The 27,348-nt window shown below is 44.6% G+C and overlaps 1 protein-coding gene across 1 annotated transcript in view; it reads right to left on the bottom strand.

The window, feature by feature from the left end:
• Positions 1-27,348, bottom strand: part of ZNF830 (zinc finger protein 830) — a 256,345-nt gene that overhangs the window by 143,688 nt on the left and 85,309 nt on the right. Inside the window, exon 6 of the mRNA XM_078687744.1 lies at positions 6,111-6,201. Coding sequence (XP_078543870.1) covers positions 6,111-6,201 — 91 coding nt within the window. The remainder of the gene's footprint in view (positions 1-6,110; positions 6,202-27,348) is intronic.

Here is a 27,348-nt window from a genome sequence, read left to right as displayed (position 1 = left end):
CCTGCAAGTTGAGCATGTTTTGTGTCTAATTCATTTGTATGGTGTTTCCAATCTAGATTGAATGACAGATTGATACCAAGGTACTTAAAGACCTGGGTCTGCTCAAGCTGGACCCCATCCATAATAACTCTGCCTCTAATGTGTTTCCGTTTGTGCATAACCATAAATTTAGTTTTGCCGGTGTTAATTACAAGGCCATGGTCAGTGCAAAATCCTTCAAACACCCTAATGGCCTTTTGTAGTCCCTGCTGGGTCTTTGATATCAGCAAGGTGTCGTCCGCAAACATCAACAGGGGGATCGGCCTTCCTGCCAACCTTGGGGCATCCGTGGGCTGATGTTCAAAATAACCGATCACCCTGTTGATGTATAGCGAGAAGAGTGTTGGTGCGAGCACGCACCCTTGGCGTACACCCCTCGCTATGGGGAACTTCTCAGTAGTACTACCCTGCTGATTCCATCGTACTTGTGCAAAACTATTTTCATGCATCCTAATCAATAAAGACAGGATTTCTTTTGGAATGCCCTGGTCATGTAGGATCTTCCACAGTTTGTGGCGGGGAACTAAATCAAAAGCTGATTTTAAATCAACAAAAGCTGCAAAAAGCATCCCGCCTTCTAATAAAACTGTGCGCCAATATAATAAAACAAATCTAAAAATTTGATCAATAGTGCTGGTATGACTACGAAAACCAGCCTGCAGGGGAGATAATATATCATAATCATCTATCCACCCATGAATTCGCTGTAATAATAGCCTTGCCACAACTTTTTGTATGCATGCAATCAGGCTAATAGGCCTGTAATTACCTGGATCCGAGCATGCCCCCTTTTTAAAGATGGGGATAATCTCGGCTCCTTTCCAGGTCTCAGGGATAGGCGAGCCCTTTGCAATAGCGTTGGCTAGCAAGTGAATATAGGTGGCCCATAGATCCTTGTCATGCATAAACAAATCTGCAGGGATAAAATCTAGGCCCGGGGCTCTGGCTTTAGGTATACAGCTCAGAGTTTTTAGGATATCATCTTTTGAGAAGACTAAGGGGCTCGCGAGGCTATCTGCAGAAGCTAGACATTCCTCTTCGCCTACATCATCAGCAGAAAAATGGGTAGAAAAATGGGATACCCAGGCTTCTGGTAACACATGGTTAACGGGTTCTCCTCTACTAGACCCCCTTCCCCATTTAACGATGTTCCAAAAGGGTGTCATAGATCTTTCCCTACTGGCATCGAGTAGATCCCTCCAGTAGCCTTCCTCCCAATCCCTTTTTGCACTAGATTGCACTTTTTTGTACATAACTCGGGCCTCCCTTATTTTAGTTTTGTCTCGAGTTTTTACCGCATCTGACAGTAATCTATAGGCAGTCCTGCAGGACTTGTCATACCACTGATCCTCCTTTCTAATTGGTCTGCGTGGTTTTTTCTTAGCTTTCTTAACAAAAAATAATTTTAAATTGTTAAAAAATTTGTCGTGGATCCTGCTAATTTCAGCTATCGGGGTATTTTTTTCAAATATATCCTGGACTTCTTGAATGGCCAAAGTTGTTAAATCCCTTATGGCTACCATGCTTTCCTCATTTGCTGCACAAATTGCCCATCTAATGTGTCTTTGGTCGTTGGAAAGGTTTATCTGAACAGTTTCCCTCTCTTCCTCATTTGCCATCAGATCGAACAATTTAAAGGTTAAAATCAGTGGGTCATGATCACTTTCTACCCTTGTCTCAACCCTCATATCAAGAACATTCCCCCAGTTCTCTTTGTTAGTTAATATGTAATCAATGCGACTTTGAATAGTTCCATTAGAGAAAGTGGGGGCGCCCTGCTTGTCTGATAACGTTCTTCCATTAGTGGCCCTGAGCCCAGACTCAACACATAATACTTTTAACTGTAATGCAGCCTCAGTCCATCTTTTGATAGGAATCAAGGAAAGCTGTGGGATTTCCCAAATGAAGTCCTCTTCAATAGTGAGGTCAACATCCTGGTTATCAAGTGGTTCAAAACAACAATTAAAATCACCACCAATAATAATATCAGCATTCAAACAGTGTTGATTTAATAGTGTATCCAATAGTTCGACCGCCTTAGTGGATTTACCACCCGGTAGGCCCCTTGAGTAGATGTTAAAAATAAAGATATCCCTACTTGGCGGTCGCTGTAATTTGACCAGTAATATATCAGGACTATTGGTATCTATTTGTAACACTGAATAGTCATTCCTCTGCTTAATCCATGTTACCAAGCCACCTTTTGCCCTTCCCCTTGAGCTCGGGGTGGCTGGAATAAAATAATGTAGATATCCCTGAATTGGATCCGGTTCTAACTGCCAAGTCTCCTGGAAAAGGAGTATATCCTTAGAATCCAGGAAATCTAGCAGATCCTGTGATAGAATCTTGTTTTTTAACCCTGCAACATTCCAGGACAACAAAGTACATTGTATATTAGCATTGTCACTGGTAGGTTTTGTACTATTGGTTGGACATTTACCCTGTTGCTGAGTTAAATTATAATCACATGCATTGCCATCTATGTTAACCAATTCAGGGGAGAGTATCTCATATGACTCAAGTATATCATTATTTGTAGTAAGTTTGGGACATTCAGTACGCTGTTCAACATTAATCACATTACCAGACTCGACCTGAGTGCTACTTACATTGGTCAAAGCATCAGCTAATCCAGTATTTAGCCGGGTGCCCAATTCCCTAGCCTCATGAATGACAAAAGGAATTTGAAAATTTTCAAGACTAGTACCCAGTCAATCACAGTCATTTAGCCCTGATAAGGCATCATATCTATTACCAAGAACCATACCCCAGTCTTTTTGGGGAACACCTTGGCCTCTGTTGTTTCTCACAGTGTTCCACATAGGTCCTGGTGTCCTTGGAAAAGTCACATTCTCTTGCTCTCCATAAAAGAATTTTAACGTAAGAGGAACAACAGATCCTACTCTTCTTTGGGGGGGATTGATATGATTTAGGAGATTTGGCAGAACACCTGGATGGGAAAAAGTCACTATAACACAATCTCCCTTGAATACTTTCGGTCGATTTCCAATCCACGCCACCCTCTTTGTGGATTTAATCTCAGATGCAAGTTGATATTTTCCTCCTGGTGCCATTTGCATATTGTTTGTTAGCCAATGGAGGGCTTTGCTAAACAAAGATGCTGGTGTTTCAGATTGTGCATCTGCTGGCGAGGGAACATTTGCCAGAACCAGGACCACAGGGGATGCTTCCTCAATAAATTGGAGGGGATCTATTTCCTGGCAGTTTAATGGCAAATTACCTTTGGGTCCTGATGCCCCGGCGATGTTTGGAGGTCGGATAATAGAATGAGTTTCATTCCCGACTGTACTTTCTGGGAGCATAGGACTGTTCTCTTTTTCTATAGAGCGCTTTGCCTTGGATTCAGTTGGTTTCGCCATTTGTGTCACTAAAGTATTGACCGTCTCAACCCCTTCCATAACTTTGACTTGAAGAGTAGTCATCTTTTTTACCTCCGCATTCAATTTATCAATCTTGGCTATCAAAGGCTTAATGATAGTTTGGATTTTGGAATCAATAATGTCTGCTATTTTCTGAAGCAAATCGTCTTCATTATAACTTTTTTCATGATTGCTTTTATCAAGGACATTAATATCACCATCGTCCAAAAATGTTGCCTTGTTTTGCCCTGTCGGAGTAACATTTTTCCTCCTATTACTGGAACGTAACCCCATCCGTTTTTGATGAGTTTTCCTGTTTTTTCTCGTAGGTCGAGTTTCCTGCTCAGGAGATGGTAAATCATCAGCATTATGCACCAGAATCTCATGGTCATGTTCAATACTTATTCCTTGATCCAGTGGCATAACATTTGCGGCATCATCCGAGTTAAGGCTAATCTGATCATCCAAGTTTGGAGTAGGATGGACCGTGATGTCTATCAGATTTGGGGTATCATCCAATACTAAAGAGCCTGAATGTTGGGGACTTTGAATTGGGCTTAGTAACTGTAAGTCAGGCGACTGACTTAATCCCAATGATTCTCTTCTGTCTTTATTTATTTTAGTAATGACTTGAAGCATGTAGTTTTCAATGGGCTTAGAATTAACTGTAGGCTTAGAGCTTACAGGGGGCTGTTTTTTAGAATTCTTTTTAGACATATTAAAATTATATAGTCGATTGTCCAGGGATTATATAGGCTTTACCAATGCACACCGAATACTTCAATAGAGCCTTACGTGATGACACTATACAGTAAAGTCGATAAAAAAAAAGGGAATTTCTTACTTGCTTAGGTTGCAGATGTTAGAGGGGTTGCCCAGTCCAGTCCCGGCCAGTCTAGGACTGTCTAAGACTGTCCCGCCCTTGTCCCGGGCTTCTCCCGCGCGCGACTCGCGTGTGCGAGAGGCGTTCTCTGCTGATAAGGCGCCTCCTGGCGCGTAGGCGTCGTCACCCCCGCCGCGTCCACCCCCGGGGCAGCTGGGTGATGTAGTTCCCCAGCTGCTGCTGCACCGGGTGGATAGCGGAGGATGGCGGTATGGGCGCTGCGCTTCTGGCCGTTTCCCTCACGGCGCGGTTTGGTTTGCTTTCTGGCTGTGGGCTGCAGCAACAAAGACGACGAGATGGCCGTTTCCCTCACGGCAAGTACTGCGGCGTTTTTCGAGTGTCCCAAGAGCGCTCGGCGCTCTCTGCTGATAAGGCGCCTCCTGGCGCGTAGGCGTCGTCACCCCCGCCGCGTCCACCCCCGGGGCAGCTGGGTGATGTAGTTCCCCAGCTGCTGCTGCACCGGGTGGATAGCGGAGGATGGCGGTATGGGCGCTGCGCTTCTGGCCGTTTCCCTCACGGCGCGGTTTGGTTTGCTTTCTGGCTGTGGGCTGCAGCAACAAAGACGACGAGATGGCCGTTTCCCTCACGGCAAGTACTGCGGCGTTTTTCGAGTGTCCATACACTGGCCATCGGTTCTGAGTATAAGGTACATATCCATCCCAGGAACCCTCCCCAAAAACCCAAGTGCTGCAACGTAGATAACAAGAAGTCCCAACCCAAGTTGTCAAAGCCCTTCTCGATATCCAGAGATACCGCAACCATGCTGTGCGCCTCTGGGGGTGTAGAGTGGATAAGCAATGAAAGGTGACGGTTATTATGAAAGGTGCTATGACCTGGTATATAGTCAGGTTGATTCTCAAGCACCAGGGTGCTGATCACCAGGTGCAACCTGTAGGAAAACACTTTAGTGAGCATTTTGCAGTCAAGATTTAAGAGGGACAGTGGGCAGAAGGACCGGACATCTGAAGGATCTCGCTCCAGTTTGGGAGGAACAACTATTAGTGCTTTACGTTGTGAGTCCGCCAACCGACCGCGGGACTGGACCTCGTTGAGCACCTCCAGGAGCGGCTGGACGAGTGTGCAGAGAATGTGGCACAATACTCTACGGGCAGCCCATCAGTGCCTGGGGTCCTGACTATTTGACCAACAGCATCCTTATTTCTTCAAACTGAAGCAGTTCATCCAGGTCTGCCTTTTGGAGTGGGGACAGGCTGGGCAGGGAGCTTCTGGACAAAAAACCCTGTAAGAGGGCAGGGTTGGTGGGCAGGGTTGGTGGGAGTCACATCCCTGTAGAGTATTCAGTAATAATCGCGGAATATGTCATTAATGTCGCCTTGTATCATGGCTAATGAGCTGTCGATTCGTTGTCGGATCTGTGCTTGTTGTCGATTTTTCCTTACCAACCACACTAGCATCCTACCTGAACGGTCACCTTCTGCATGTTGCTTGGTGATCCGATATTTGTAATCGTGCTTGCTCAGTCTCGTCTATGCTTCCGTATAGTGTGAGCGCAAATGCCGGAGGAATTCGATCCCTGCACCCTGCTCGGCCACCGCTTTTTCTAGCGGTCGTAGTTCCTGCTTCTATCGTTAAGTCATCGTGCAGTGTGTGCCGGACCCCCCAGGTGGCAATCATGCATCGTACCCGCACTACCACCTTCTGCGCTTTCATGACCTATCACATAGTTAAATATAATTACAAAGTTTAATGTGGCAAATGTGTTACAGCCCTCCACTTAATATGCTGCACACTTCATCAAACAGGCTTAACACCTGAATGCCAATATCTTAGGCTGGTATTGAACTTACCGTTCTACTGGCTTTTCCTGAAATTCAGCTTTCAAAATGGAACCGGAATGAGAAACCTTTGGAGCAGATGGTGTTTTGGTGTCAAAGAAATCTGCAACAAATTGAAAAGATAAGAAAGATACTTAATTTCAGATAACATTTGAAATCTTATTTTAGAGGTTTACATTGCATAAGGAAAGAACTACCTTGAGAGTGCACATCATGTATCAAGATCATATATATATATATATATATATATATATATATATATAGTCGCTGGGATCGGAAAACCTTATTTTCTGAAATGAAGGTTCTGGGTGGCGACCAAATATTCATTAGGCAGGTCGTTGTGCATCCCCCTGCAACTGGAGATTTTGCAATGCAAACTACCAGTACAGGGCTCGAAAAATGCACTCTCCTGCTCGCTATGGCAAGCACGATTTAATCAGGACAAGCTATTTTTAGGGCCTACTCACCCTTTCTGTCGAGTAGGAAGACAAACTGGCTTGTGACCTCTGTATCTGAAAGAGGAACAAATGTGACAAGATAAGATTTAAAGGCATCTTTATTTCTCACAAAGTGAATGAGCAATAAAGATGCATTTAAATATTGTTAATCTTGTCACATTTGCTCCTCTTTCAGAGACAGAGGTCAAGTACATTACAGTTAGGTTGAGTAGATTTTTCAAGTTACTAGGACTGCAGGTCTAGTAACACTTTTATGAGTTTTAGAGCTTACAACATAGGTCCCATCACAAAGTCTGAGACTGGTTGGAAAAACTCAGGGCACAATTGGCGACCTCATTAGTTGACCAACATCTTACTACATCCTGGATGAGAGAATTAATGAAGTGGCACCCCACACCTTGGTTGTTTTACAGCAGCATAGCTTGGGTGCTATGTGATATTTTGAGGCATACTTTCTTGGGAGGAAGATAAATAAACACACAAGTTACTGGGCCCCAAGATTGTTAGATGGGTATGCAGTGATTGGCCCATTTATTGGCATTCTCCAATAGGATGATGAGAAGTTATATATAAAAAAATGATATCCTCTCCCAAAGGAATACAAGAGTCTATCAAGATGAAACCGATGGATAAGGTTAGTTAACCCCTATGCCAAGTCAAGTAAAGAGCTTTGATGACTCCAAGCTATTTACCCTATATTATTTAGTCCATGGCTCTAATTCCTTGTAATGTGTTGAAAAACGATGATAAGGCGTGGACGTCCACATGAAGTCATAACTGAAAATAAAGCAGTGTCTTAGTTGATGGCATTTGCAGTTCAATACACTAAATAGGTATCGCCTACTGAGCTGAATAATGATTTATTAATCAAGGACTGTAGAGTTATGCATGCACTCTTTTTTTGTGTTTATTTTTACAACCAGAGTTGTACATCCCATAACAAAAAGATAGATGCTGGCAGCTGCACATGCACGGATTATTAGTAGCATGATTAAAAAGGCTTATGCAAACGTCACACACCAACTGATTTATCGTATGCATAAATGTTCTTTTAAGGACAGCTTTCAAACTGATGATGAACACAAAATAGAGATTCAGTCACCATTTGGTAGCTTGATTTATTCAAACTATATGGATTAAACAAATTGTATACAGCCTTTTAAGCAATAATCAAAAGGTATGTAGGAAGGTGTCTTTTTATGTAGTATACCAAAAAAAGGATACTGTATAGAAAGTTCAGATGGCCCTTATTGGCTTACATGGCTTATATTAATAATCCCAAATGCTCTCTTTCGGAGCAGTGTGATTGAGCAGTTTAGGCTTATCAGAGGGTAGTGTTAATGCATTTGTTGAACTCAGAGTCAATAAACGAGGCACGCACTCAAGAAACTGGAGACAAATGTTAGAAAGATACCAGGTATATTTATATTAATACCAAGAACTTTAGTCATTGGGTAAGTAGTTTAAAGTTTCAGTTTTTGCAGGCAAGTCACTTTTTTTTCACTCAAATGCATTTTTACGCAGTAATGCTTTCCTATGGAGAAAGAAACATATACTGCATACAGGTATTTGCAATCTTGACGGTCCCCTTAAAGACTTAAGGTGCTGGGGAGCCTAGTTCAAAAGTAGCACCAGCAGTTCAAGTTTACCTGCCCTGGAATGTCTGGGTGCCGAGGTGCTGGACGGGTTGGTAGCCTTGCAGCCTACACCGTAGGAAAAGAGGGGGGCCACCTAGAAACAGGCTGCAGAGGGGTACTTGGGGACAAGTTCGGGAGCCCCCAACAGGGGGAACGGTGTGTGGGGGTCCTGGGAACAGGGGGCACGGTCAGTTGTTGTGGACCCAGGGAGCTTGAGTGCAGAGGGTTTTGGTCAGCTGGTGTCCGTGCGCCAAAGGCACTCCCGGTTCTCGGTTAGACCCGCAAAGGGGGGAAAAAACAGGGCAACTGGGCCACTTTCAGTGCAGGTATCCGCTGTGCTGACTTCCCTCGTCAGCTGATCAGTCTTTGCGGCATTGGAGTCCGGATTGGATTCAAATAAGCTTTGTTTGCTACAAGGTGTTCGGTACCCCAGGTATTGGTGCAGCGTACCTCCAGTTGGCCCTGGCGTCTTCTCACTTGGTGGGGAGACGGCTATGACCTCTTGGAGCACGGAGACAGCTGGGAAGCTGCTGAGTCTGTGGACAAGGTGATCAGCAGAACGGTGAACCAGAAGTTGCAGTCGGTGCCTTCAGGTTGCAGGGAAGTGGTTCCTCCACTTCAAGGGAGACGCTGACAGCTCGATGAAGTGCTGAAGGCCCTCAGAGGCTTATGGAGGATGCACAGTTGCAGGAAGAGTCAGATTGTCACGATTGTCGAGACGGGAGTAGGCAGAAAGGGTTTGGTGCCAAAGTCCACCAGTAGTCTGCAGTTCTCACTTCTTCAGCTCTTCTTTGTCCTTTATTTCCTTGTCCGGTGAATCTTAATTTCTGGTTGCAGGAAACTTGTTTTTTGTTGCAGTCGCCCCCCTACACACACTTTTTGCCTGGTATGTGATGCAACTTTGACTGAAGTGCACTGGGTACCTTCCCTAGTGCCAGTGTTCTTTCCCAAAAATAAGACAATTGGTCACTTGATCCCCAAGTGACCAGGCCTCGAGCACCTCTGTGAGTCCCTAGTATGTGGAACCTCTGCTAGCTAGAGCATAGGTAGTAAATAGAGCCCGTAAGAGCTGCAGCATATTTTGTACCACTCAAAGCGACACAGCACCAAACTCATACAAAATGCCACTGCAGGCTGCATGGTAAGGTGCTCCCAAAATTGAAAACACAACATGGCACACACTTGTGTGCCATATTCCCTAACACGGCATGTAATATTTGTAAGTAATCCCTACAGCAGGCGGTACAGCCCTAAGGCAGGGCGCATTATATTACATGTGAGGACATATCCGCATGAGCAGATAAGCCCTTCTGCTGGCCAGTTCACTTACTGACAGTACAAGTGAACAGGGAAGCAATCTTAAAGTATGTACTGGGCACTGGTCAAAACGAGTTTCCCAAGTACATAATGGCTTCACTGAAACTTAGTGTTTGGTATCAAACAGCTCGTATTAATAAAACCACATTGATTCCAGTGTTGGCTTTAATAATACAAGCACCCAGAGGGTACCTTAGAGTAACCCCCAAAAACCTACCAGTCCTCTAGTGTTCTGGCTCACTGGTTCTGTCCAGCCTGCCACCACAGACGCTTTTCTGACCCCCAGTGGAGAGAACGCATGCTCTCAGGAGGTCAGCAGCAATGCCTGCTCTGGAGAGAGATGCTGGCACCTCCTCCTCGAGGAAGGATGGTAAATCAGCATATCAAGTAGGAAGCTTCAAAGACATCTGCTGCCTCTGAAATGCGACCCAAGGCTTTCCAAGACGGGGAAATGCCACCCCCTTCCCTTAGCCCATCTGGCACAAGGCAAGTTGGGAAAATTAGCTATGCAGGAGGCGTGTTACACTACCAAGCTGGACACACGGATAGTGTGACCAGTTTGAAGTGAACAAGGAATTAGGATATCCACTATCTTGTGTGTGGAATTAGGAATTCTGGAACAGGGTGAGGCCCACTCCCCAAAGGTAGTGGTCATCTAGGGAGTGGAATGACCCCATGGGTAAGAAGCCCATTGACTACTACCCTCCACTCCTCTTAATGCCCCTAAATTGAGTATTTAGGAGATCCCCGGATACCAGTTGACAAAGAAGAAGATGCTGAACCGAGCATGCCTGACTTGGCGCCAACCCTGCCAGGCTGCCTGCTGCACCTGACCCTCATGAAACAACTGACTCATCCTACTGTTGTGAAGACCTCAAGAAGCCCGGAGGAATGCCAGTGCCTCATCAATTGCTAAAGTAGAGGAGCTACTCTCCTGCAGCCGCAGGCACCAAGGAAGCAAAACCTGGTACACGACCTGCCGTCTACGGGGACTACCGATGCAGCAGTCACCCATGAAGAGGCAGCAGTGCTCCTACAGGTCAGATCCTTCTTCCCTCCAAGTGTGGGGACACCAAGACCGACCAGAGCCGCGCAACACCAATACCTGGGGTTTGGTAGAACAGGATTTCCAGTACCGCCTGCAGCCTTTTTCTGAAGGCCCCCTCCCATCTGAGAGACTCAAGTATGGACCAGACACCAAAAGACACCACTGCACCCATGCCCCACAGTCAAAGGTGTCCACACGTGTCTGAGCATCTCAAGGGTCGACCCCCATTGTGTGTTCCCCATGACTGGTCCCCCAGTCCCAGCCTCTTTGCAACCAGACTGTTCCCCTTTAAAATGAATGGGAAACCCAACGCCATGACACTTCTGCACCTGGACGCCTCAGATACCTCCAGGTGATCTGTCGGTGTGGCCTCGGATCCTGTCCCATATTCACCTTAAGTCCCAGGGAACAGTCCTGCAAGTCGCTGTTAAGTGCCTGAATGCAGTACATGTTTTTTCTTAGAGAATAACATTACCGCTCCCAAAAATTGCACTTTCAACTTTTGAAAACTGTATAAATTCATAATTCAAAAAGTACTTGCCTGATTCCAATGATCTTGCTATCTAAATTCATATACAATTATGTGTTATTTTTATAAATTGGTGTTGGATTTTTTTTATTGAGTGTGTGTTAAATTTACTGTCTTTGCGTGTGCAGTAAATGCTTAGCACTACCTTCTGATATGCCTAACTGCTTGCACACACTACCACAAAAGACCATTTGGGGTGTCATTTGTGCCTCTTAAATTACTTTGGGGTTTGCTTGGACTCTTTATACGGTGTACCCCTTTTTGGTCCACTATATAAAGAGCAGTAGCTTATATTGTATGTGGCCCGACAAATATGTCAGGGGGCCACATAAATACTAAATTTAGAGGGGTTAACAGGCGTGAAGGTGAGAAGCCAATAAACTACTTACATTTGTGGTCACTGCATCCCCTACACAACCTCTTCCAGTGAGGAGTGGGCATAACCCTGTACCAGAGTTCCTATTTCCACCAAATTCAAAATATTAGAACCCTTCGTCCGTGGGGCACAACGGGCTGCCCACCTTAGGGGTGTGACTGGCCTGGTTTTGTGCCACTTCTACTTGCATATCTAATTTCCCGCCTGTCCAGGCACCAGATGGCCCTCAGGGCAGGGGGTGGCATCTCCCAGGTCTAGAAGAAGCCGGGGTCGCATATCAAAGGCACCGGAGGCTTGAAGTCTCCGGCCTTTGTATTCAGATTCATTAGCTGTCCTGCTGGAGGAAGTGTAAACATCTCCTGCCAGAGCAGGGTTGTTTCTGACCTCTGAGAGCATGGGCTCATCTCCAGGGGGTCAGAAACTCATCTGTAGTGGCAGACTGGAAGATACCAGTCAGCCAGCACACTAAGGGGCATAAGTATCAAGCCCTTTTCCCGTTCGTAAATGGGCAGATTCTCAGAATTGGCCCGTTTGCGAGCGGGAAAAAGCCTTTTGGGATGTATCATCCCAAAAGGCCATCGCAAAATAGGGAAATCGCAAAATTTGTGATTCCCTATTTTGCGAATGCATTTAAGGAATCGCAAATTGCGATTCCTTAAATGCAATTTTGAAAGCACCCTTAAGAAATCGCAAATTACCACCAACTTCAAATTGGTGGTAATTTGCGATTTCCTTGAAAAATTCACTTTTTTGAATTTTTCAAAGTGCCATGTGGCGCACATACATGCCCTTAGGGATGTATGTGCGCCACATGTGCACACATGCATATTTCAGAGGTGCAACAGGGTGTACTTCTGACACCCTTGAAATTGCATTTGCAATCTGCGAGCACCTAATGGGTACTCGCAAATTGCGAATGTCTTCCCATTCATTCCTATGGGCCTCTAGGCCCATAGGAATGAATGGGAAGGTAGTCCTTAATTCCTTAATTTGCGATTCGCAATTAAGGAATATGTAGGAATCGCAATTAATATTGCGACCCCTACATACATTTCATTTTGCGAGTCCTTAATCGCGATTCAATAAAAATCACTATTGAGGACTCGCAAAACTGAGTTTTGATACAAATGTCCCTAAGAGGCTGGTGGGTTTTCAGGGGGCACCTCCAAGGTGCCCTCTTGGTGCATATCTTAATAAATCCACTACTGGCATCAGTATGTACTTATTAAGACAAGGTGTTTGATACCAAACATCATAGGTTTCAGTAAAGCCATCTTGTAGCTGGGGAACTTGTAATGACAGCGCCCAGTACATATTTTTAAGATTGCTTCCCTGTTCACTTGTACTATCCAGAAACTAAACTAGACAGCAAAGGGATATATCTGCACATGTAGCTAGGTCTTCACATGTAATGCAATGCACCCTGCCTTAGGGGTGTAAGGCCTGCTGTAGGGGTGACTTACATATATTGTATGCAGTGTTTGTGGGTCCGGCTCACAGAGTGTGTGCCATGTTGGGTTTCCACTTTTGTCTGCACCATTTCACACAGCCTGCGTTTGGGCAGATGGTGCTGTTCCATGATGTTTGATGATGTTTGATGTTCTGTCGTTACAGGGTCCTGAACGTTTGGTTGTGTCCTGGGTTGGGGGGTTTCGGACTGATTTGGGATTGAGCAAAGAAAGTGGAAGCTGAAGTGATGCATAATCAGGTGACTAGTACGAAGTCATACCAAATGTAGTGTTTTTGACTGCTATTTTGAAGAAGTAAAGATAAAAAAAAGCATAATCCTCTCCTCTATGTCTTCATATAATAGAAAATTCTTGTGACAAATTTTGGAATTTTATTAACTCTTTGTTGTCACTAAAATGTCATGTTTGTTCTTTATAATAAAAAGAATACACCCAACCATGCAAGAACCAAAGTCACTCTTGGGTTTCACCGGACTGAACTCTTTCTCCCCCCTGCAGCCTCTGTGACCGAACGGATCCCCAATAGTTTGCATTGGACACCCGATGCTGTTAGCACTACTGTACCCGGCAGCCCAAGGGCCGCTAGAGGTGACCTGCTGTTGCTGCCTTAGACTCACCTTTGACCCAAGACACTGGTCCCATAAGTCGCTGACAAGAACTGGCAGACCACATATGGTTTTCCTTCCATGGGTTAACATTTCAGATCTCATAAATGTGTAAACATTTTAAAATGAGAAGAATTCTAATTTAAAAATATAATTACCCGAATAATTTGCTCTGGTACCCAAACATATGTAAGGATACATGTTATTTTTATAAATTGGTGTGACTATTCTTTAACAAGTCTTTTGGTTTATTTATTGACTATTGTGTGTATTAGTAGATGTCTTGCACTCCTCTGTGATAAGCCTATGGCTGTTCGACACGCTACCCCCTAGCAGAGCACCTTGGGTTTGCCATAGCAAGCCTATGTCCACTTATAAGGGAACCCCTGGACTCTTTCCACAATATATCTTATTTTAATATATCTTATAAAGAGCCAGCTTCCGACACTGGCAAAATGGGGCATGTCCATGCTATACTGCACAGTGGCAGCTAATGCCAGAGAAGGTTGCTGGACGGAGCTGCAGTGGGGTCTGCCTACATTTGGTGGGTATGAAACTCCAGACTTTTTTCCACTACATCACAGCTGAGTGGCTCCACGACCATACTCTTTCTCATCCAAGAAGACAGCACAGGGACACATAGTATTCTGCCACTGGCAGGAGAGCACTGGACATACTGCTAAGTCCATGTATGTTGTCAAATAACAAGAGGCCACCCAATAACCAGACTTGGCTGACAAGTAGCACTTTGGGGTATTTCTCTGCTTCACTTTAAATTTGACTGCTGGGGGCCATCCTTTTGGCCACGGTTGTGACATATTTGCCGGTGTGATTCAGCTCACAGTACAGACACAGGAGCCTTAGAAGGCAATAAGATACAGACAAAGAGCTAGCGTGTGGATGCCATTGGTGCGCCTGGTCCTATCCAAATTGGGGAAACAAACATTTGCATGGGCTAATCTGCACAGCAAAGGATCTCAATTTACCAGCAGCCAAATGACAGCCATACTTTCTGAACATCTGATCCGGAGAATGAACTTACCTCAAAAGACTGAAAGCAGTCCAGGATTTGAAATTGGTTCTGAAAACTAAAGCAAACACTGGCGCTGAATGTTGCAACCCTCCAGGCAGGTCGAAGTAAAATTGTGGATGACCATACTGAAACTTCGCAGGAACTTAGAGTCTCTGATCCGCCAAGTCAAGTGGCAGATATGCTACACAAAGTGTAATACCTGGAACCCTGTGCCGGAGATGCTAAGGGACACTGGAGGTGGAACAATATTGCTGAGGCAACCTTGCATAAAAGGCAGAAGGTCCTGCCATCCAACTGTGGTATATAAATAAATAATACCGGATCTATTTTTGACTGGACATAGTAATAACAGATAGCTCAATAAATAAGAGTCAAGATTCGAGGTAGTAGGAGTTTGCAGGTTTAATACAGCATAAGGACAGGAACAGGACAACCTGCACAGGAATAGGATGGCAGCGCTGCACGGGGGCAGGATCGGCGTAACATTTAATAACAGTGCACAAGTATATATACTAAAACAATTGCATTACAATACATACAATAGGCGGAGCAGGGGGTGTGGTCAATAACAGTCGCGAAAGATAAGGGTAAAAGTAGGTGTAACAGGAGGCGTATACATAGACATGTGATGTAAACGTAACAGAATATGTCATAAATGGGGCGGAAACATGGAGGGGGCTACCTAAGGAGCCGGGACCTCTAACCTAGTGGTGCGCGCAAACTGACAATGACGTGTTACTAGGAGAAGCTGGGGGCTATGACTTCTGCGCTAGGAGCAGAGACTGAAGTCTGGAGAGTCAGGGCGACATGTACCTAAACACTATCTAGTATCTGATGTTTAGAGAACATGTTGATAGAATCCAGAAGTTATCAGGGTAAAGGCTAACAGACTCTAAGACTGGTGCATGCATTATTCTACATGTAGTGCGTGTTGAAGAATATTAAATGACCATTAATACAGTATTTCTCTTACATGGAGACTTAAAGGCTAGACGATGACTGAAACTATTGATGCGATTCAGTAGCTAAGGAATGCAGAGAAGGAGGGCTGGACTGATAACTAGAATCATAACATACTCTTGGCAGACTAGCAGGCAGAGCCAGGCTGGGCCGGGCACTGTGAGGCAGGAAGTAAGTGAAGGGTCAGGAATACAGGTGGGGGCTGTATCGCTCCTCAGCGAGGGCTCAGGAGACAGGAGCTGAATCTGGTGTCCGGGCCCTTTTGAGGCCTAGAAACGGGGACTTTTCAATGAAATAACGTGCACACTGGGAAACGTGGCAACGTAACCTTACATAGGCCTAATACTCGTAGCTTTCACGAGAACTGGAAACTGGCATACTAGAGATGGACACAACTGTAATTGCGTCTTTAATCAAACATGGGGAATACATATGCATATTAATCATGCACACATAACATAAGATGGGGGACACGTAGGGACACAGAACATGGCAAAATTTACTTTTCCACATTCCCTCCTTGTCACTACGTTTCCATCAGGAAACATCAATATTCATGATACCATCTATTATTTCATACAGTATCATTTGCTCGTCTCGAATTTTCTTGGAACTGGATTTAGAACGGGACTTGGGACTAGGAATACAAGAGGTAGCACAAATGCCGCAAATCGCAGGGCCACATTGTATACAGAGGCAGCAACTGAATATGATCGCTACTGCAATACCTAGAAAGGACAACACTTTCCATCCCCAGGCGGAAATTATATTCCAGAACCAACCGGACCATGTCCAGGTGCCTGGATTTTGGTGTAACAGATGGGCAATTTTATGGAGTCTGGTTATAGCTGAATAAACAGACGGCGCGTTATTAGGAATGAAAATGCAGCAACTAGATCCGATGACTCTACATGCCCCGCCCCTATCGGCCAGTATGACGTCAAGGACGAGACGATTCTGGAGCACGACAATTCTCATAAAAGATTGCTCTTCGGTTAAGTTACCTAGAGCAGAGGTAGTCTCAATCACTAATGCTTCAAGTGTTCTGGTTAATCTACGTATCAGTTTACTATTCACGACAGTACCTAAGTAGGGAAAGACACCTTTATTGATGTCTATGTATTGTTCTAGAGCAGTTTCAGTATAATCAACAATCGGGAGGTCTCTCTTGTGTCTAGTATGTACTAGGTGGGAGTTCCTATGATAGTCAGGTGGGGCTAGAAAAACTGGTGGCAGTAGGAAGGCAATGTAACAGGTTCCCTCCCAATCGAGGGGCAGACGAACATATGCGGTCTGACCACAAACAAAATAAGAATGACGTGAAGCTTTGAAAATAGATTTCCCACTGTCACTATACTTGACAATAGTAGTACAATCACTATGTCCTACATGTACGGAACCATTCTTTCTGACACATAATTCACCTTTGACTGGTAATACCGACATAGCAGGTAAGTCTGGAGTAGTATCAGACTGAACATTCAGGACCATGAAATTCGAAGAATAATTACCCAAATTATAAACTTCATTTTCTAGATCTAACCCTGTTCTGTGGGGAAGACCTTGCTTGTCTGGAAAACATGTACTGTTCAGAAAGGACATATCATTTGAGGATGACGTTAACGTGGACCATGCTCCACATGAACCGTTATGTGAAAATGGATAGGGAAACAGTGGCAGAACTCCCTTCGGTGTCTGGAAAGGGGGGAGTCGACCACACACCCAACAATTAGTGGCATTGCTGGTCTGGTGTGAATAATGTAACATGCGGATAAAGGAATTATTTCGCATAGCAAGACGATAAGATAGTTCATGAGGAGGCAGATCACTAAACGTATGCCCTACTGTAGTATTAGAAGACTTATTTACATGAGAAACTGGAAAACATAAATAAAATGCATAACTCGTGCAGGTAATCATAAGGCTGAGATATAGCAGAAAACATAAAATAATAATGCAACTTTTAGAGTTCTCACTAACTCTCTCTCTATGGGGGTCTATTTCATACATGTCAGAAACCGGTCTAACCGTTTCACCTAGGGGAGGACTTAGACAATCAAACTGGCTGACTTATTTTACTAGAACTTAATTTTAACTTATACTCCTGCTGCGGAGTTTTCTCTAACAGGGAGGGTTTCGTATCAATGTCATTTGCGGGACAGTCCTTGAGAATAGTACTTTGGCAGTCTTTAAAATCCTCGGAAATGTTCTTGGAAACAGTCTTTAGTCCATAAAACTTCTTTACATGCGACAAATGTACCCAGCCCTTCCTGCCTTCCAGCTTGACGGCAGTACGGGTGGCCAGGAGAACTTGCTTGGGCTCCTTCCAGCGGGGCTCCAGCGGACTTGAACGATCAAAGTTCCTTACAAGAACCAGATTTCCGGGAACGATTTCATGCGGTGCCACCTCGGTATTGTCTGGAAATGCGGCGGCAACCTGTGAACGACAAGAGTGTAGGGCAGACATCAAGGAAGCTAGGTAATCTGTCAGCATAATACTTGAAACATCTGTAATACTTCGGGGTCTAGGTGTACCCCACATATTAGGGGGGCGGCCAAAAACGACCTCGTACGGGGACAGACCTGATCTGGAATGTGCGACCATGCGCATATAAAACAGAGCGACTGGCAGAGCAACTAACCAGTCTACACCTTTTTCTTGACAGACTTTAGCAATACGGATTTTCAGGGTCTGATTATGTCTCTCTACGAGACCGGCTGCTTCAGGATGGCGTACACAATGGAACTTCCACTGGTACCCTAACAACAGGGAAACGTGTTTCATCAGTTCAAATGAGAATGGCTGGCCGTTATCAGAATATACGACCCTAGGGAGTCCATAACGGGGGAAGAATTCACGAACCAACTGCTTGGCAGTGGTCGCGGCTGTGTAATCTGGGACTGGATATGCTTCTGTCCATCTAGACAAAGCGCATACAACTACAAGGACATACTTGAAACCTCGACATCGCTCCATCTGAATATAATCCATCTGGAGGACTTCAAAAGGGTGGTCAGGGGGTTGGAATCCACCTTGTTCCACCGGGACACTTTTACCTGGATTAAACTGGCAACATATCATACAGGTACGGACTTTCTGCTTGGCTGCAGCTCGTAAATGCTTGTTAAACCAAATGTTCTGGATACTGTCTAACATGGCTTTTTCTCCTAAATGTGCTGGACTATGTGCGGTATTGATAATGACTTGAACCATTGAGTCGGAGAGAAACCATGTGGCTTTTCCCTTCGTTACCCATCCCTGATCTGTCTGGACCCCTCCTTGTTCGGACCATTTCTTGATTTCATCGGGAGTAGCATGTAACTGGATATCTATGACATCTTGAGTAGGGTCCTTAACTGTCATACAAGTAGTCGGATCTGGAGTATGTGTCTGTGTCGGATTAACTGACATGTCTGGAGTCTGTGCTGTAAGCTTGGCTGTGCGATCTGCTAGATCATTACCTTGAGAAATAATGTCAGTAACTTTCGTATGTGCTTTGCATTTCATGATAGCAATAGATGTTGGTAAGTGTATGGCATCTAACAGAGCTTGAATAAGGAGACCATGCTGAATCTTGGTTCCATGAGAAGTCATGAAACCTCTCTCCTGCCAGAGCACTCCGAAGTCGTGTACAACTCCAAATGCGTAGCGTGAATCTGTGTAAACATTCACTTTCAGGTTCTTGGCGTGTATGCAGGCTTGTGTCAGAGCAACTAGCTCTGCTGCTTGAGCAGACAGGGTGTCAATACGGTGTGTTTCTATAACTTTAGTGTCAGTAGTCACTGCATACGCGGCTACTAGTTCTCCTGTACTTGTTCTCATACATGAACCATCCACATAAAGTGTCAGGTCGGGATCTGGTAATGGAATATCGGTCAGATCTTGTCTTGGCTTAGTCATAGTGTTAACTACTTCCACACAGTCGTGTGTGGCAGAATTCGAATTAGCTGATGGTAACAGTGTAGCAGGATTTAGAACGTTGCAGCGTCTGATTTCTATGTGTGGCTGGAACAGTGTCAGTTCATAACCTGTTAAACGTGCAATTGTCAAGTGCTGAGTCTGTGTTCGGTTTAAAAGAACTTCCACGGAGTGTGGAACTTGTACTGTCAAGGAATGTCCTAATACTATGGAATCACTTTGTCTGATAGCTAGTGCTGTGGCTGCAACTGACTTGAGGCACGCAGGCAGAGCCTGGGCTACTGGATCTAATGTGCTCGAAAAATAAGCACAGGGCTTGTATTGTCCTGCTTGATCTTGTGTGAGAACAGATAATGCTGTACCATCACGTTCTGTGACAAAAAGTGTAAAAGGCTTACTGTAGTTCGGTGTAGCTAGAACAGGAGCTTGACATAAAGCTTTCTTTAACTCATTGAAACTAAGTGTATGTTCAGATGTCCAAGGGAGGACAGTCGATACGGCTGCCTCCTGTGTCGTTAACTGTATCAGTGGCTTGGCTAGAAATGCATACTGAGGAATCCATTGTCTGCAATAAGAAGTAAGGCCGATAAAAGCACGTACCTCCTTCTGGGTCTTGGGCTGAGGAAGACTCGCTATTAACTGGATACGGTCTGGTGTCAACTGCCTACCCCACTTGGACAGTAAGTGGCCTAAGTAGATCACTTGCTGGACACAGAATTGAAGCTTTGAAGGGGACACCTTGTGCCCCATCTCGGCTAGAAAATACAGAACTGTAAGTGATGCTCGCTCGCAAGCACGTTCAGAACGGGCTGTGATCAGTAGATCATCGACATACTGGAGCAGGGCAGTGTCTGTTGGCATGTGAATGTTGTCTAGTTGTCTCTTAAGTGCTTGACTATAAATACTAGGGCTTTCTGTGAAACCTTGAGGAGCTCGTGTGAATTTATAGCTCCTTCCATTTAAACAAAATCCGAAAAGAAACTGGCTGTCTGGATGAATGGGGACACTGAAAAACGCGTTCTTGAGGTCTATGACTGTAAAAAATGAGGCTTCGGAATCAATGGCTGTCAATAGGGAAGAGATATCTGGGACAACTGGGTACTGGGGAATAATACATTTATTGAGTTCTCGAAGGTCAATCACTAATCGATATACTGGGGGTGCATTTGGATCAGTACGTTTCATGACTGGAATGATCGGAGAATTACATACATTGGAGTCAGTTTCTACAACTACTCCTTGAGCCATGAGCTCGTCAATAATTTTGGATAAGGCTGCTACAGCCTCAGGTGGTAATCTGTACTGTCTGATTCGTGGTAACACTACACCTGGCTTGAGAGTCACACGATGGGGTGTGATTTGCATGAAGCCAACATCAGTTGGACCTTGCGCCCATAGATGCTGCGGAACATTAGACAATTCCGGATCAAAATCACGTAAAACATAGTGACCCTTGAAGTCACGTAAAAACAAACGTATTCCCTCTGGGGAACAACATATGACTGCACCTAATTCTTTCAGTGTCTTAATGCCTAACAAATTTTCTGGACATGACTTCGTAAGTAATAGATCAGTAGTACGGGACAATGGACCTACTTCTAGAGTAACTGGCTTAGATATCTCGTTTACAATAGGCTTTCCTGAAAATCCAAGGGAAACATTTCTAGAGCCTGAGAGCGGAGCCCCTGGAACTTCGGCGTGACTTATAGTGGTCCTACTTGCCCCTGTATCAATCAGAAACTTTCTGTCTTTCCCTAATACTTGACTATGAACATAGGGACCTTCTTGATCTACAGGAATCTCGATGAGAGGCAAGCCTACCTCCCTCTCTAGGCTGTTTCATGAGTACTGTTGATACTCTGGATACTCTGTCTGAGCATACTGATACATCTGCTGTGTAACATGCTGTGTTGCAGCAATAGGCTGCGGTGCTGGAACTGTCTGCTGTGCATTTTGTGGCTGAGAAGTCTGTGAAACTTGTTCTTGTCTAGGCGGACGTGGTCTTTCTTTAGTTTTACCAGTAGCTATATTATGTTTCAGAACTGCACACTCGTTTATGAAATGACCTGGCTGTTTACAATAATTGCATGTCCCTTTAACGGGAGCTGCAGGATGACTGGCTTGATTCGGACCCCTCTTCTGACTGTCTTGTGGAATAGATTGTGCAACTAGTACTTTCATTTTCGTGTCTTTCATACGTTTTCTCTCGTGTTCTTGCTCTTCTCTGATTCTATTCTGGTGATACTGGAGCATCTGTAACATCTGGGACGGGGTACTAGCTTGCCATGTACTTTCGGCTTTCAAAACTCGATTCTTAACTTGTGGACTTGAATTCTCGACTAATTTAGTAACAAAAAGATGAGGGTATGACTCGCTACTCGTCTTCAAGCCACTGTTTATGATAAAACATTTTTCAAATCTAGAATAAAAATCACTAGTGTCTTCGTCTTGTTTCTGTTTACAGGCTGAGATTGCATCCCAGTCTTCCTTTTTAGTGGCTAACAATCTGGGCAAAACTTGTATTAACAGTTCTGGTAATTTTTTACATTTCTCTCCAAGACCGGTACCTGGTACTCGTATCTTATCTTCAGCTTCTAGAACTGCCCAATCGATCTTTTTCTCTCCCACCTCCCATTCTTTTTCCTTGAGTTTCTCATATATGCCCGCAGGCAACAGGACTTTTAACATTTTAATAATATCTGGATACGTATATTCTCCCATACGGAGCATGTCCTTTAATTCTCGGTGGAACCCTGCTGGATCTTTGTCATGACAGGGAATTAATTTCTTCATCTCTAAGAGTTCCATCTTTGTAATCGGGGTGTAAACAAATACTCGTTGCATTTCACCATCTGCTGTCCTGACTGGGTGTACTTCTCGTAACGGATTCTGTCTATCTATGTAAAACGGTTTACTTTCTGGAGGTGAGACGAACAAAATGCGGGTTTAAAAACATACTATATTTATGACGCTGTTCTAGAATGACACTAATTAAATCGGTACCTAAACCTTTCCATCTATACTGGAGTAACTCGTTCAGGACATCATGTAACGGACCTGGATCAGAATGTTGACCCTCATACAATGTGATGAGGTGCTGAATCATATACATACCCACCAGTCGTTGCTCGGCTGGGGGCAATTTCAGAAACATTTGTGCCACTATTTCGTCTGGAAAAGTGGTAGAATCAGTAGCCCATCGGACTGCTGATCGGACTAGTTCTTGTTCATGCATAGTATTTAACTCACTATAACCGATTCGTGATTTCAGGATATGATCGGTAGCTTGAAATACTTGTTCTAGAGAACCTTGTTCTGGTGCTGGATGATGAAAGATTTTCTTGTGTTCTAGGCGTAAATGGCGGTCTGGAAATCTAGATTTTCCTACATACGCTATTCTGGCGGTATTCTCGTCCTCTACCTCTTCTGTAGGAGAGTCATTCTCTTTCTCGCTTACTTGTGCTGTTTTACGTTGTTCGTGTAACCTTATTATCTCCTTACGAATTTTCTTGTACATACTCTCTATACTACTGATAGTTCTGTGCTTACCCTCGGCTATATTATCACTCCACCTTGTTAGTGTTCTCATTTCGGCCGGATCTTTGGTCGGATAATCTTGTTCCCTTATTAAACAATTAATCAGAAACTTTAATATCATGAGCTGGATCTCAGCTTTCCTTTGAGACATGGCTTCGCCGATACTTTCTGGATCATCCCCTGTACGGATGAAACGATATATTCTGTCTAGATCTTCTTTCATATCCGGTAGGGTGTCCAAATACCCGGTCACCCGTCTTACACGTATGGAGTATATAACCGTACTATCATCGCCTGTGACTGGATCATAGCGACATTCAGTAAGAGCTCGTCGGATGTCTGCAACGGACTTATATTTGGGCGTACGCTGTAACGCACGTTCATGTAACTCGACTAACGTTACACGTTGGTGTGGTGGCGGGGTACCAGGAGGACCTCCTCCTGCGGCCCCTAAACTAGAATCGTCGACTGATACTCTTCGTGCTGGCAGAGTGGCTGATGTGGCGGGAAGTTGTACTATGGGCTGGACCGGGGGTACCGTAGCAGGTACTGCAAAAGGTGCCCCGGTGTCTGGAGGAGCAGGAATTGCATTATTTACAGGAACTGGCGGAACAGGATTTGCATATTCCGGGACTGTGTCGTCCAAATAGGACGAAATAAAAATATCAGCTGCGGTCGGTTTGTGACGTAACTTGATCGGAACTAAGGGTGGCGGAAAATTACTGGATGTCTCCGGGGTCGCTTTTGGCAAGCCCTCGGCAAGAGGAGGATACATACCCTTAATAAGGGCATTCCTCTGTCTGTCTGACTGTTCGGTTTTAACTCGCTCACCTATTCCGATTAATTCCCTATCTTGCGCTCTTTCTAAGGATTCTCTACTTAATTCTGACTTTCTGATTTCCTTTTCGGTTCTTCTATGAGATTCTTTGCGCCATAACTCGATGGCGTCTTTCTGTGACTGTCTGGCTTTCTTTTTCCATAATGCCTCTTCTACTCGCATGATGCACTCGGCATCCCACGTACCTGATACGGGCCATCTATACTTTTCTTCTAACTCTTTGGTGTACTATACCCATAAATCTAGATACAATATGGCACTTATGCCATGCTTCTGATACATAAAGTGACCTGGACTGTCCCTAGGCGGGACAGGAACTGCTTCTTCTAACAGACCTTTTCTAGTTCTTAACTGACGTAGTTTGGAAAACAACGGCATGACTGAACTGTAATCTAGACACAATACAATACACAATGAACACGATAATTACACCACTTTCATACCACGACATTAAAATACATGAAGAACATTTAAAATAACAGTTTGAACAGAATACTACCTGGAATACTGAAAACAGAATACATGAATTTTTCCGAGAACAGAACTGACTAGAACAGAGACTAGATGCACTGCTGAAACAGTACGAAACTTACCGGTCTCATAAAGAGACACGTCAGGACCCGCATCCACCGGAGTGGACACTTCGTGTTGGGTCTGTGTACCACCAAACCCACGGACCAGAGTCAATTAGATTGACCCTGTCTAGATACTACCCCAGCAACGGTACTCACCGGGCAGCAAGAACGGAAGGCCTCGGACTGGACTGCTTCGACGCCGGACGGACACACTTCGGACTTCTGTTACGGGTGGGCCTCCGGATACCTCGGACCTTGGACTCTCGGCTTGGGCTCTGGTCGGGACTCGCCGCGTTCCTCCACCGCCTCGTCTGGATGCTGGACCGCAACCTCCGTCTCCTCCGTGGGCCTGAGGGATACTTGAAGCAGAAATATCTGCACGTGCACGGTATGGTTCCGTCACTGCTGCAGAGGATCAGGGGGCATACGTGGCTTCACCGGCGCGTGGGGAAAGGGCAAGTCCCTATTCGGGCGCCATTATGTGGTATATAAATAAATAATACCGGATCTATTTTTGACTGGACATAGTAATAACAGATAGCTCAATAAATAAGAGTCAAGATTCGAGGTAGTAGGAGTTTGCAGGTTTAATACAGCATAAGGACAGGAACAGGACAACCTGCACAGGAATAGGATGGCAGCGCTGCACGGGGGCAGGATCGGCGTAACATTTAATAACAGTGCACAAGTATATATACTAAAACAATTGCATTACAATACATACAATAGGCGGAGCAGGGGGTGTGGTCAATAACAGTCGCGAAAGATAAGGGTAAAAGTAGGTGTAACAGGAGGCGTATACATAGACATGTGATGTAAACGTAACAGAATATGTCATAAATGGGGCGGAAACATGGAGGGGGCTACCTAAGGAGCCGGGACCTCTAACCTAGTGGTGCGCGCAAACTGACAATGACGTGTTACTAGGAGAAGCTGGGGGCTATGACTTCTGCGCTAGGAGCAGAGACTGAAGTCTGGAGAGTCAGGGCGACATGTACCTAAACACTATCTAGTATCTGATGTTTAGAGAACATGTTGATAGAATCCAGAAGTTATCAGGGTAAAGGCTAACAGACTCTAAGACTGGTGCATGCATTATTCTACATGTAGTGCGTGTTGAAGAATATTAAATGACCATTAATACAGTATTTCTCTTACATGGAGACTTAAAGGCTAGACGATGACTGAAACTATTGATGCGATTCAGTAGCTAAGGAATGCAGAGAAGGAGGGCTGGACTGATAACTAGAATCATAACATACTCTTGGCAGACTAGCAGGCAGAGCCAGGCTGGGCCGGGCACTGTGAGGCAGGAAGTAAGTGAAGGGTCAGGAATACAGGTGGGGGCTGTATCGCTCCTCAGCGAGGGCTCAGGAGACAGGAGCTGAATCTGGTGTCCGGGCCCTTTTGAGGCCTAGAAACGGGGACTTTTCAATGAAATAACGTGCACACTGGGAAACGTGGCAACGTAACCTTACATAGGCCTAATACTCGTAGCTTTCACGAGAACTGGAAACTGGCATACTAGAGATGGACACAACTGTAATTGCGTCTTTAATCAAACATGGGGAATACATATGCATATTAATCATGCACACATAACATAAGATGGGGGACACGTAGGGACACAGAACATGGCAAAATTTACTTTTCCACACAACTTTAACTTGAAGACTGATTAACCAAATTAGTGACTTCAAAGGGACTTGCAAATCTTTTTTTGCATAATGATAACAAGTCCCCTTGCGCATGCCAGGGCACCCTCCTTGCCTGATCAATCACTGATGAGATGTTGCACATCATATAGCTGACTATCTTTGTTGATTATATCCAGGTGGTGGAGCAATATCAGCACTTATGGACTAATATGAAAAGGAGTCTTCTAGACCTGCAGTTACAATATATGTTTTTGTTCCCTAAGAGGGGGTGGCTGATCAAGATGATGGACGTGCTCTAGCGAGGCTCAGCCTCAATCACAGGTCTGTGGGGGCGCAACCTGTGGACGACCAGGTGGGAGAACCCTGGTTATCCGATCTGATGGTGGCTATCCAAGGTACCTGAAAGGAATTGGTCACTAAAATAGATTCAGTAGCTATTGAGGTGAATATGTTCCGGGTGGATCTTCGTGGAGTAGCTGAACGCGTAACGACCGCAGAGGCGCATGTGACAGACTTACAAACTTAGGTCGCAACTCTCTGCGAGACAGTGTCCTCTTTACAGAAGTTGTCGTTTCAAAAGCTTTATTCGATTATTTAAAAAAACAATCATATAAGCATACAAAATATGTGCAGTTTACATTCCTCGAGATACACTCTATTATTAATATCACTTTAAAATACCGGTACAGAAATACAAAGATAAAAAACATAACCGAGATGTAAACATAGTACAGCACATAAGAATACGACTTGAGTAGAATTTAAAAAAACATACTTTTTCTGATGGCCATTGATTTTAAAATATATACAGCTGTGAAAAAACATACATCTGGATCCTCTAGGGAGAACAATAGGCTCTTTGCTGATTTTGTCGTTGTTACACCCTTTTTTTTAATAATGGTTTCAGGTACATAATTCGAAAGTGCAGGTAAGGGTCACAGATAAGTAAAAAGTGCACAGTGCTTTGCTTAGTAACCTTGTCACAAGGGCAGGGGGAAGAAGGATGATTTTTCATACGAGGGAATGCCACCAAATGGTGGACTATTCCTAACCGTAGTCTAGTGAGGACAAACCGATGGGATGCTCTGGTGACAATCCTCAGATAATTTTAGAAGCCAAGTGTCACCACATTGGAGAAATATAATTGTGACGTTTTTTTTAAAAAAAAGCCTTTATGGTCACGTCAATCAAGTACAAAGATGGGCCTACAACCACCATGGCCGGCCGCTAATTAGGTTACACCACAGTAAGGTAGTACGACTCAGCAGCCCGTGAAGCGGAAGCCCATAGA

The sequence above is a fragment of the Lissotriton helveticus genome, chromosome 4_1 (genome assembly GCF_964261635.1).
Source record: "Lissotriton helveticus chromosome 4_1, aLisHel1.1, whole genome shotgun sequence".
NCBI lineage: Eukaryota > Metazoa > Chordata > Amphibia > Caudata > Salamandridae > Lissotriton > Lissotriton helveticus.
This window is presented reverse-complemented; position numbering and strand designations above follow the sequence as displayed.